Raw genomic sequence first — 11,854 nt, 5'->3', positions numbered from 1 at the left:
GTACTAGCATTAATGTGGAATTTTATCCTTTTAAGTTGTTCAAAATCTTTTTTTACTATGGACATACAATATATAATATTCTAACTTCCTTGTTGCTGCTGTAGATATACTCACCCCTACTTATTCTCGGTTGTCTTTCTTAACTGCAGCTAGAGCATAAAAGTTGTGGAGACGATTATCTTCATTACCTCGTCAAAAACCAATATTTTCAAGGGATGTTTGTCTATTGTTATCTTAATTACAAGGAATCTCAAATTGTAATATTTCACAATAGCAAGAGAGTCAATCAGACAATTTGTACCCATTCCAGCAACTTTATTACTTAGCAGAACCAGAGAAAGAAAAGTTCCTCTTGAACTTTCATAAGTAACATTTTTGAACCTCTTTCAAGGTTGTATAATGTTATGATAAAAAAAAACTGAAAATTCAAAGAAGTATGAGCGTGACTGTGCCTGCTGATTTTGCTAACTCTGAAATGATCTGAGTTTGCTTCTTCAACAACCGACCTTTTTGACAGTCCATCAATCATATGTACACCAATCCAAGTTTTCTGCATTCCTCAATGATTTCCCTGTTATCAATGTTATGCCATATATCTACTGAAGCAGTTGCTGTTTTTCTTGAATTTACTTCAAGTGTTTTTCAGACGTGTGCGACTATAGAGATCTAAGGTGTCCTTATGATTGGGATCCAAGCAGAGGGCTGCTTCACTATCTAGGAGAGCACGAGAGAAATCAGTCATTGACTCATGGAATGCTGCTCGAAGATTAAGCATTTGCAAGTCAGGTTTGAAAGAAATGGCTCTTGTGAGCTCCTCCACTGCTTCAGTCTCCCTCTGGTCATCCATGAGTACTGTTGCATCCAACATTTAAATTTAGTATGAACAAGGCAAAACTCATGGCTAACAAGGAAAGCTCATAACTAACAAGGAAATAAAGTTGCTAAACCTGCAGCTGACACCTAATCATTCCTGGGGACCAGTATGGAAGAAATTTGATATATCCTCCTAGTTTCATCTCAGTTAATAAGAACTTGGAAATGTACAACAGCAACTTCATTCGAATAGTATCAAACATATACACAAACATTACATTGTGTTAACCAGCCAATAAATCTCCATGCAAGATCAAATTTACTGTACTGAAGAAGAATCTACATCACTGTTCTATTAGACTGAACCAAAAGCTCTCAACCCTAGGCAAAATTGATCATCATTTACAAGGAAAAAATGCCAACATATTAAATTGACACAGTAAAAAAGTCCGGAAGAGAATTTTGGCTAGTGTTATGTAGGAGATTGTCCTATTTTCAGAAAATGCAATCTCTTTTTTCAATTACACAGTGGTAAGTGACCGATTTTATTAATAAAAGTGACAAGAATAACAACCAAACTGGCAAATGTTCTCAAAACAAGTCTGAAAGTAAAAAAGCAGTAAAAGAAACGCAAGGTACAAAGCATAGACCTGGCCCTTAATATTCTACAAATGGGATTGTCGATCTCAGGAGTTGGACCTAAAATCGTCTAATGGCATTGAGTGAGTTTCAGAAAATGCTACCGGAAGCCTGCATTTTCTTTTCTGGGTAATCTTCCAGCTGGGGCCTGATGGTGACTCTGGTATTAAGCTTTGCATCGAGCCTTCACTGTTCCAAAATAAGTTTCCATCTCCTTGTTCCTTCGGTTTTTAGTTGTTTGAACCCATTACATTATTGTGTCTTCTATAAGAGGTTGGGGTGAGTCCATTTCTAAATGGATCAATAAAAGGGTGTTTTCTGGGGTCTGCAGATAAGTATGTAGGTGTCCTTCCGCCCTTTCTTTTTATGTTAGCCTTATTTTTGAGCTACTAACCTGGGTTTCCTCTGTGCCTTATCAGCTGGGAGTGGTGGAAGCCATGCTTGCACTGCCCCAGTAGGTTTTTCTGTCGCACTCTGACTACAAGAACAAATTTAAAGCTGCAGTCCTTTGATTTTGGTTAAGTTGCTTTTTTATAGCTACAGTAGAATAGTCTTGCTAGAATAACTGCAGGCGGAATTCCTGAACAGTTATGGAATACTCTGTAAAGGTGCTGGTTGAATACTCTGTTCGCTCTTTTTATTCCTTCTTTTCTTGTTTGTATGTGTTATAGCTGTTTAGTTTGCGAGTTGTTATCCTGATTGATGGTAATTGTACTTTGTCTGTGAACAAGATATTCGTACCTATGGTTGGTAGATCTTGAAAAGTGTGCTAATGTTGTATTCCTTGTTGATTGATGGTTGTGTTAGCTAGGAAATCTGCCAATTGGTTTCCTCCTCTAAACGTGTCTGATTCGTGCACTGAGAGTGGCCATGATTTCTTTTACTTCCTCCACCTGTTCTGCAATTCCCCAAGTTACTCTCCATACGTCCTGTAATATGTTCTTTAAACTCAGAGAGTCAGTTTCAAAGAGAACATCCTACACCATGTGTAGAGCAATACATTATGGCCTCTAAGCTAGCCATAATCACTGCTTGAGCATATATAAGATCACCCATATTCATTGCAACCCCAATGTCCTCAGCTTGAGCATATATAAGATCAGCCATATTGTTCCTTAGAGAGAAACCATAGGACCTTGACCTGGATTGCCTTTGCTAGCCTCATCAGTGTTGCACTTCACTTCATACCCTTCTGGTGTCTACAACCAAATCAGCATCTAGTGCAACTTAGGTTTGTAACTGCTTGGGTAGTTCAGTATCCTTGGCCATTCCATTGGTACCCCTGCAAACCAAAGGGTAGTTGACTCTGATTAGTTTATGGATGGCATCTTAAGCTTGTTGTATCGCTGTACCATTCTACCGTAAGTAGATATTTCCTCCATGCCTGATTGTGTTTCTCTTCTTCCATAAAATCCACATGATGATTGTTGGGACAGCCTTGAAAATTGTCTGCAATTTGGAGCAGCATGCAGTTTCCACCACTTAATTTTGAGTTTCTGGAGGTGCAACCCTGACCCTTCTGTAAATATACATGCACCAGAAGCAAACTACTTCCAAAGCCCAGTGACTACGGGAGCTTTTGGAAATAGGTGGATTTTTGTTTACTGCTCATGAGCATCACAACACCGACATCTAGAGGCAATACAAATGTTCATCATCTTTAGGTTGTCATCAGAAGCTACTTTCTCCTCCATACCCTCCAAAGGAAAAAATCAATTTTGAACGGCAAGCCCTTTTCCCATATGAACTCATAATCCCTCCTCGCTTGCTATTTATGCCTCAACAAATCACAGGCATATTTTTTATTGTGAAAGACAATTTTGTGTTCTGTATCCACCAGGCCTTGAATTGACAGGGTTGAACTGCTGCTATCCATGATGTGGTCTGTCATTTCCACTGAAATGTTATTTAGCAGCTTCTGCCTATTCAACTCCACATTAGAAATTATACTCCTTACCTCAAATTCTTCCTACCCAGCATTCTTTTCTTCCAGAATGTATAGTGCCCCTTGTTTGGTCCAGTTATCAAACCAGAAACTGGGTGTAGCTGATTTCACTTGCCACCAAGTATTATGCTCAACCTCATCCATGACAAGGATCATCTTTATCTACGCATGAGAGGCACATGTTTCTTCAGCAATGGTCGGGATGTAGTTTCTAGCAGTATTTGTTTCATATAGAAGTGCTCCATAGAGAGAAGGCGGATGTTAAAAATTCAACCATAGTTTAGCAAAAAAAGTCCTCCGATACATCTACTAAGGATTGGAAACCCAATCTTCTTTGTAAGTATAATTGTTTGTTTTTTAGAAGATGTGGCAGCAAAAAGTATTAATTGAGATATCTCTCAATATTTTTATCAAGAATAATAGGGCTTTAAATAGCCATTTGAAAACCGTCTGCAGAAAATCCACATTAAAAAAAATTAAAAAAAGCTAAAAAGTTTCAACAACTAAAACAAGATAACAAAAATTTAAAATTCAAATTCAACCTAAATCTAGGTAACTTAAAATGCTACAAATTTACTGCAGTAGCTAAAAGCAAATTAAACATTCCTCTTTTGCTTTAGTTGCTAAAATTTACTGCGGTAGCTAAAAGCAAATTAAACATTCCTCTTTTGCTTTAGTTGCCGCAATTTAATAAAAATATGTTCCTCCTTGATTTGGTACTGAATTCTTTTAATTATTTTGAACTTGCACAATCTTTTAAATTGATTTTTCTCTTCTTCTTTCTTTTTCTACTTTTGGTTTTGCATATAAAAAGACTTTGAATAATCTTGTCTTGTTTGAAAGCTCTTTTGGAAGTGTTTTATTCTAGAAAATTATAGGATTAGCAAGGAGTTGTTGCAAGAAATTTTTTTCCATCACGACATTCCAAAACACATAAGGTTTCAAAAGATGATTTCATTCTCACCGACCAAATGTGATAGTTTTCGACTTTCCGTCAATGAAATTATGTGGGGCAGTGAAAGAGAGACTATTGATTGCAATTTTTTTAATTAAGTTAAAAGGTTTATTGAAGCAGCTACATAACATTTCAGTGGAGAGGTAGTGCAGGCAAGACTGGTTTGACGAGATCAACCAAGGTAGAACTGCCATCATCCTTTCATGTAGCATTCCGGATATGATCCCGTTGGCAAAAGTACTTAGACTAATCGGCCTAAGGTTAGTGAAGTTACTAACCTTTTCCTTCTTGAAAATAAGAACTAGATTGGTGTGAGTGATATCCCAAGGGACTTTATTTGAGTTTCTCACATCCAAACATTCATTTGCAATAAGAATGGCATTTATGATCTGCCTACCCTCAACGAAAGTTATTTGATGTTTATCCATCAACTTAGACATTATTTTCTTAAGCCTTTCTATTAGGATCTTGGATATGATTTATAGACACTGCCAATCAGACTAATGGGCCCAAAATCCTGCAATTCTGAGGTGTACATCTTTTTTATGATGAGACAGACTTTCCTCATTAGTGGGTTTTTTGCACCCATTGTCTACAATTTCGTAAGCATCGTAGGAGCAAGAATGACTTTTATTCATAGAAAAAAATTTTCATAATATTCTTTTGTGAGACGGGGTACTGAAAAGACAATGGACAATTATTTGTCATGGCTCTGATACCACATTGTTGAAAATAATAATGCCACCCAGGAATTATGTCTACGCTAATAGCAAAAACAAGAAAGTAATAACTACAACATATCTTTTAACGGGGTAAAAGATATATCTAAACAAAGTATAATTACAACAACAGTTTAACAACTTGGCAGTATAAAGAGATTACTACACCTTAATGGAAAAAAAAAAGCACAACTCACTACAATGTTACTTCCACTCTATTTTCTCACAGACTTAAAAGAACTTGTGGATTACTCTATCTCCTCCTTATAGCTCTCTTATTAATTTATTTTTTGGAGTACTTCAACTGAAAGACCAACAAATCCTACTAAATTTAATAGCAAGAGGAGCTGTTGTTTTTACCAATCAGAATGAATTAATTCTGACGCACACAAATTGCTACGTTGCAATTACTCTTCTGACAGAAATGGTAGGCGCATGCTTTCATACTCCGATCATTTTTATTCCTTATCTTTGTCCTTCTATTTTTACTTTATTATTTCAATCTATATTGGTCCCCACACAAACTGCTGTTTAGAAGGGATTCAAATGATTTAGAAAGAGAAGATTTGAACTTTTTGATGCAGAAACTGGAAATTGTGGTATTAGATGAAGATGTGAAAGACTATACTTTAGATTGGCAGCAAGAATAGGAATTTTACTGTTAAACAATGCTATTAGACGATGCTGAGACATGGAAAAAACGAAGATCACTGACCATGGCAAATGTGTTAGAAGACCATATTTGAATTATAAGAGTGATAGTAATCGCAATCCTAGAAGAAGAAAAGAGACGGTATTCTCCTAAATAAAGGCTCTTTCAAGTGATTCTATATCAATTTTTGGTTGAACTTTTTTCTTGGCAGTTCGGACATGTAGGGATGGCAATAGGACGAGGTGGGGGTTGGGCATAAATCTCCCCCCATCCAGCATAATTTTCTTCTCCTCCAAAATAGGATTAGGGATAGTTTTTAGTTATTGAATTTATTTCCTATTTTTACATGTATAGCAGAAGCAGAATACAATATTATTTACCTATTTCAAATAGCAGAACACAGTGCTAGTCATTTCTCCTTACAATAATGAGTAGTTAATTTAACTTTTTGTTAATTCGAAATAACAGAATACAATTTCTTTCCAAACATTGTAGTTAGTATTAAGCAAGCTTTTAGAAATACTATTTTTTAAAACTTCTTTTGTTTGACCCCACATAGACCCGCAACCCGGCCCTCATTAATTTTTTAAAAATATACTTTTAACCTGCCCCGCCCTCCTTCCCTGCCCCCGCCCCCACATATCCTTAAACCCGCTCCGGACCGCATAGCCCGAAACCTGCCCCGCCCCATTCCCACCCCTACGGACATGTATTCATCCTTTATCAACACTAATAATCATTCAAAAACTGAGTTGCATTTTCAATAAGATCATTCATCCATTCAAGCCCAGTCATACAAGCGAAATATTGCTTCCTATTTGTGAAACTTCTTTAGGTTACACCAGGAATCTTTAACACAACTAGCACTAGAAACTAAGAAAATATTCCCCTCAAATATAATCACAGATGAACTTCACTTCAAATTCATATAACAAGTTTTATTTGTCATCCTACAGTCATGTTGTTAGTCAGAATTTTAGCAATCTCTTCCTGAACAAAGAAGTTAGTAACAAGCAAGGGTGGCAAACCTATTGAAAGTGATAATGTACCTGCAGCCCTGTATCTATAAGGGTAAGTCCTTAAAGGATCCAATAGTGAGGCCATGCTGAGATCACCATTTGCCATGTCACGATCACAATACTCTGACCGTTTTTCATAAGCTGATGCCTTGTTCTGAGCCTTGTCTATCAGCTTAGTCATTTCCTCATAAGCAGACTTCCGATCACCTTTTAGATGATATACACGAGCTAACCCTTGATGAGCTCTTGTATGTTTTATCTCAAGGGCCCTGACATAGCAGTCTGCAGCAAGGTCCAGCTTATTGCAATCCACGTAAATACTCCCCAGATTATTTAATGCCTGCCAAGAAAATATAACATGAATAAATTCATTTACAGAAACACCAAGAGAACTAGTTTGGACAAATGACCCACTTGTCCCTTGCGAAGACCATCTGAAGGACATTTTAGTGCTTCCTCCAACAGTTGGATGACATAAGATGAAGATTCAGAATCCAGAGTTGCATCAGCTAGAGCATACGCTTTAAGGAAAAAGGCTTCGAATGACCTTTGGAGAGAAATGGATTCCTCAGCCTTGGCAAGTGCTTCTTCACGATGTCCAGTGTCATATAAAATCCATCCTTCGTACACAAGCCTTTCATATTTGGAGGTGGAATGATTCCAGGCCAGGCGCAAACTGCGCATTGCAGCTTTTTGACAATTTAACCTGCATGTAAAGTGTGTTAGGTAAACATAAGCTATAGGATGCGTTTCCATCAAATCATTATGAAAATCGATAGCATGGAATGTTACCCATGATAAGGCTTTTCTGTCTATGAATGACCTATATTGCCATTTTTTTCCAAAATATATTTATATGTCATTCACATTTGTCGTTTCAATCCAAATAAAATAGTTAGGATAAAGTTGCTTCGTAAGTTATCAATTTCAACTTATACTACACGATCTTATAACTTAAAACCCGGGCTTAATGTGCTACAATCAATAGTAATGTTGTTTAAGCATACAAACCACATGAGACAACAAGCTTATGATCAATAGATCGCCACAAAAAGTTCATCTCTCATCACATTGATAAGTCTTTCCCTTTTTTCGTTTTTGCTCCCATTCCCCAAAAATGAAGGAAACGGATATCAGGATCTAAAGAAGGTAGGAATTGTGCATACAGCTTAAACTTGCAGCAAAAATCAAAAGAAAAACTACCGTAATAGGAGCAGAGATTGTCTGAATCGCAGAATGCTCCTCCCAGGATCATTTATGAGCATCTGGTGTATAACAGCCAGTGAACCAATATCATCAACAGATGACCATCGATCATAGAGTTGCATCCAGCAATCTGCAGGGCTCCACGGCTGGACGTGCAGACTGAGAAGCTCAACCAGGTGGTCAGTCCTCATTTTCCCATGAAACATCATATAGTTTGGCTCTAGAGTCAACAATGCTCGGATATCTCTTATAGCAGATTGATAATCCTCAAGTGCAATAAAACACCAAGCCCGCAGTTCAAGGCAGTCTGGAGAGACCTTAAAACCAATAATTCGATTTATCTCCACAATAGCAGCCTCAACCTGGTCCTCTTCGACCATCACAATGGCTCTGTATTTGTACGGAAAAGGAAGGGCGGGATCCAATCTGCTGGCATCATTAACATCCAAAATCTTTTGTTTGCCTAAGCTGTACAAAGACCTCTCTTGGTACATCCACCCCGTAGGTGTATACTCTGAAATAATACCATTAATTAGCTCAAAAGCCAAAAACCTCTGCCCTTGCTTGAATTTAGTCCGTGCAACACCTACTACTGAATAAACATGGCCAGCCTCAATTGCCATCTCAAAATAATGTTGAGCTTCTTTGTAATCCTTTCTTTCAAGCAACACACATCCAAGTTGATGCATAGATAGTGCCTTTTGCCATGTTTCAGTGGCACACTCCTTCAATCTCTCCAACAACATAAGCGTAACTTTGGACATCATGTTATCTTCTATTGCTACCTGGCTAAGGAAATAATATAAGAGGAAAGAAGCTTGCCCAACTGTGGCAAGTTTCTCCCTAGCCTCAGAGCTACAAAATGTGCAGAGAACTTTTGGATTATACAAATAACCGGGAAGCTCTCTTAGCATTAGCTGCAAGCAAGACGCCACAAGCAGAGGTGCTCTCTCATCCAGAGCATAATCAATTAGAATGAATGCCTCATCAATATCAGAAACCAAAGAAGCCAAGTATGAATCACTAGCAGACTTGAGTTCCTCACAACAGAATCTGTTTGCAAATGAAAGAAGCTCGAGAAGTATGTTCGGTGGGTAGGAATCAAATCTTCTAGTCCTACTAAAGGAATCTACAGCTCTCATTCCATCGACAGATATGCCAATGTGTGTAAAATCAATTGTTTCCTTCTCAGACTCAATGAAATCACCATACAACATTGATTTTAATGGAGCAGAGAGAGCTGCAATTCTACCTCGAATACAGTTGACCTCCTGATTTTGTATGCAGAAGTGAACTATGCCCCCATCGTTTTCTGAGGTGAGGAAATTATTGGCATCTGAGATCTGATTAGGTGGTGGTTGGAGGGGCCCATGAGATTGGCAATGATCAAAAACTGATTTGGGATCATAGCCGTGTAGCAAAGCAGTTTTGGGGCATTCAAGTACTCTTCCAATACAATCGAAAGGTGATGATCCTACCAATTCATCCTCTCTCCTCTCAAACCTCAACCAAGCAGACAACACGACCTTGGAATGGACGTCAACAGCATGTTGACGAGCAGATTGAAGACACCTACGTAGCAATTTTGGATCACCAAGGGTGTACAACAGAGCATATTGTTCTAAATGAAGCAAAGATTTATCGAAATCTTGTGTCATCTGAAGTTTGCGGTAAAGGTGAGCTAAGGATTGAACGAAATCAAGAGATTTGAGAGAAAGGTCAAGTGGGGGCTCAAAAGAATGTGTTTTTGGAAGGCCATAGGGAAGAAAAGGAGATTCAGACAAAATGGAGTCGATTGTAGGGTATTGGAGCTTGGAAGAAGTTGGGGAAATAGTAGGAAAAGGGTTAGCGTTGTAAGCATGGACTTGAGTAGTCTTACAACGATCTTTCAGTTTGAAACCACGCATAGTGACTATGAGCGATTACACTCACAAATCTTGATTTCCAAGTATTCCCTTCACCTTCATTATTCTTTCTTCACCTTTTGCCCTTCATATAATATCAACAATTTGCACCTTCAACTCTCGCTTGTGAACATCAAAAGATGAGTTTTGTGGAGGATGGATGTCTTTTATTTCCCTTCTCCTTGTCGCATTACATTTACTACTACTTTTTACATGATATTCTAACACTCGATGTTTAAACTCTTAAAATTACATTATCATTATGTTATATTACCTAACTAGTCAACTTGTTCCAATAATAACATGTCAATATATATTTATCCAAACATATAATTGATTTCAAAGAGCAAAATGGTTAGTCAATACTTAGATAACATACAACAAAGACAAAGTTACTCTTTTGAACCAAAAGAAAATATTAACCTACGTCAACAAAAAAAAATTTATATGAAATACTAAAAAAAGAGAAATCATTAAGAGAACTACAAAAAAAAAACGCAACATTATTCTTACAATCCTAATCATTAAAAATAATAATAAAAATACGAAATCAATATACAATATTCAAAACTGTTGTTCACACCTATTCCCACAAGTCTATTTGTCACGACGTGACTCCCTAAGTCAATATAGAACTTACTATAGCCAACCATTAGGTAAGTCAACCCTTACCCAAAACAACAAGTAATTAGTACAATGGTAGAACTAAGTAGAAGATAATACCAACAAACCAAAACTATCTACAGTGGTAGCCTTCCCATAGCATGGAATTCCCAAAGACCAAGATGTTTAATATGAACGAGTACAAGTTCCAAAAGTGAACCATACCAATCCATCTCAAAGGCAAAAGACTAGCTAACATATATACAGAAGAAATACGTTGGTCTAAGACGTCAAGTACTCATCCTAATCTTCCATATCCACAAGCTACAAATGATTGCACGAAGGACCACCGTTGGTAACTGGTATTAGGACTTGCATCAAGAAAATAGTGTGTAACATAAGTACCAAAGCAAAGGTACTTAGTAGGCATAGTAAGTTGACTTAGCAAGAAAGGTTAAGAGAGTGAAAAAAGATAGAATCTAGACACAAATTGGACCACCATTGTAACGGCCCTCAAAATGAACTAGCATGAACTAGAAACTCACAAGAGTTTCTTGAGTTAATAACTTGCTAAATTAATGAGAAATAGCTTCGAAGGTTTGGTTTGAGTGGTTTTGAGGTGAAACATCAACGAACGACCAAGACGCTCAAAAACTAGTCTTTTGTATGCTAGCGTGTCCTTGTGTGTTGTTCATTTTTGGTGTGTTGTTTAGAGACTAAAATGATGGGAGGTGATCCTAGCATCTAAATGTTCGTGATTAGGGTAAAAAAATATGGGTACGACTCCTCAAAGACCCACAAGAGTCCCTTGAGGAGGACCCTATCTGTTGGCCAAGAAGCTATCAGGTCTTACTATTGACGGATCCATTCGACAAACCATCTTCCCATTGATGGTGCATCAATGGATTCCGTAGGTTGACACTTAGTATTTTGGACCTTAGATCCATTTGAACATTCATAGTCACCATTTATAGATGACCAGGACAGCCCGTCAATCCATTGATGGTCTGTCAATGGTGCCCGTCAATGGGCATCTGCGATTCTGCTAATGTTTCAGCCAAGCCAAGGGTGGTTGGTAAATTCCACCCTTGGATAAATGAATTGGGGGATAGTTAGTTTAGGATATTTAGGGTATTTTAAGTTATATTAAACTCTAAAACCTAGTATTAGACTTCATTCTTCAAAACTCAAAACTCTTTCCTCCAAAAAGTTCTCTCAAAACTCCATGGAAGCTAACAGTCAAACTGGAGCTTGGATCGAAGGTTTCCATTGATTTATTCTTCAATTTCATGGGCTTCTAATGGGCTTCTCAATACTAAGGTATGGTGACTCTTTGTCTAGAGTTATATTCCTCTCTATAGCCAATTCTCAAATAGTTTTCAAGTTCACAAAAGTTGAT

General features: G+C 37.5%; 1 protein-coding gene across 2 annotated transcripts; it reads right to left on the bottom strand.

The window, feature by feature from the left end:
• Positions 1 to 294: 294 nt before the first annotated feature.
• LOC101249120 (ethylene-overproduction protein 1-like) lies at positions 295 to 10,310 on the bottom strand. 2 transcript variants are annotated; one of them, XM_004246965.5, is made up of 4 exons: positions 7,946 to 10,310; positions 7,157 to 7,448; positions 6,773 to 7,082; positions 295 to 852 (listed from the first exon to the last, which is right to left on the bottom strand). In XM_004246965.5, the coding sequence occupies exons 1-4, from the start codon at positions 9,853 to 9,855 to the stop codon at positions 632 to 634; spliced, it is 2,733 nt and encodes a 910-aa protein (XP_004247013.1). In that variant the 5' UTR covers positions 9,856 to 10,310; the 3' UTR covers positions 295 to 631. The 2 variants fall into 2 exon arrangements, with proteins under 2 accessions (XP_004247013.1, XP_069145295.1); XM_069289194.1 differs by lacking the exon at positions 295 to 852 and adding an exon at positions 2,194 to 3,847.
• Positions 10,311 to 11,854: the final 1,544 nt, after the last annotated feature.

Source organism: Solanum lycopersicum, chromosome 9 (assembly GCF_036512215.1).
Source record: "Solanum lycopersicum chromosome 9, SLM_r2.1".
NCBI lineage: Eukaryota > Viridiplantae > Streptophyta > Magnoliopsida > Solanales > Solanaceae > Solanum > Solanum lycopersicum.
The sequence above is the reverse complement of the archived record's forward strand: the minus strand, read 5'-3'. Positions and strand labels throughout refer to the sequence as shown.

Bases quoted from the DNA above. Each gene is read 5' to 3' on its own strand.
- LOC101249120 (XM_004246965.5), bottom strand. From the start codon at position 9,855: ATGCGTGGTTTCAAACTGAAAGATCGTTGTAAGACTACTCAAGTCCAT. The intron at 7,449-7,945 runs GTAGTTTTTCTT...CTTTACATGCAG, and splicing joins CAATCTCTGCTCCTATTACG to GTTAAATTGTCAAAAAGCTG. The intron at 853-6,772 runs GTACATTATCAC...TGGATGCAACAG, and splicing joins TTATAGATACAGGGCTGCAG to TACTCATGGATGACCAGAGG.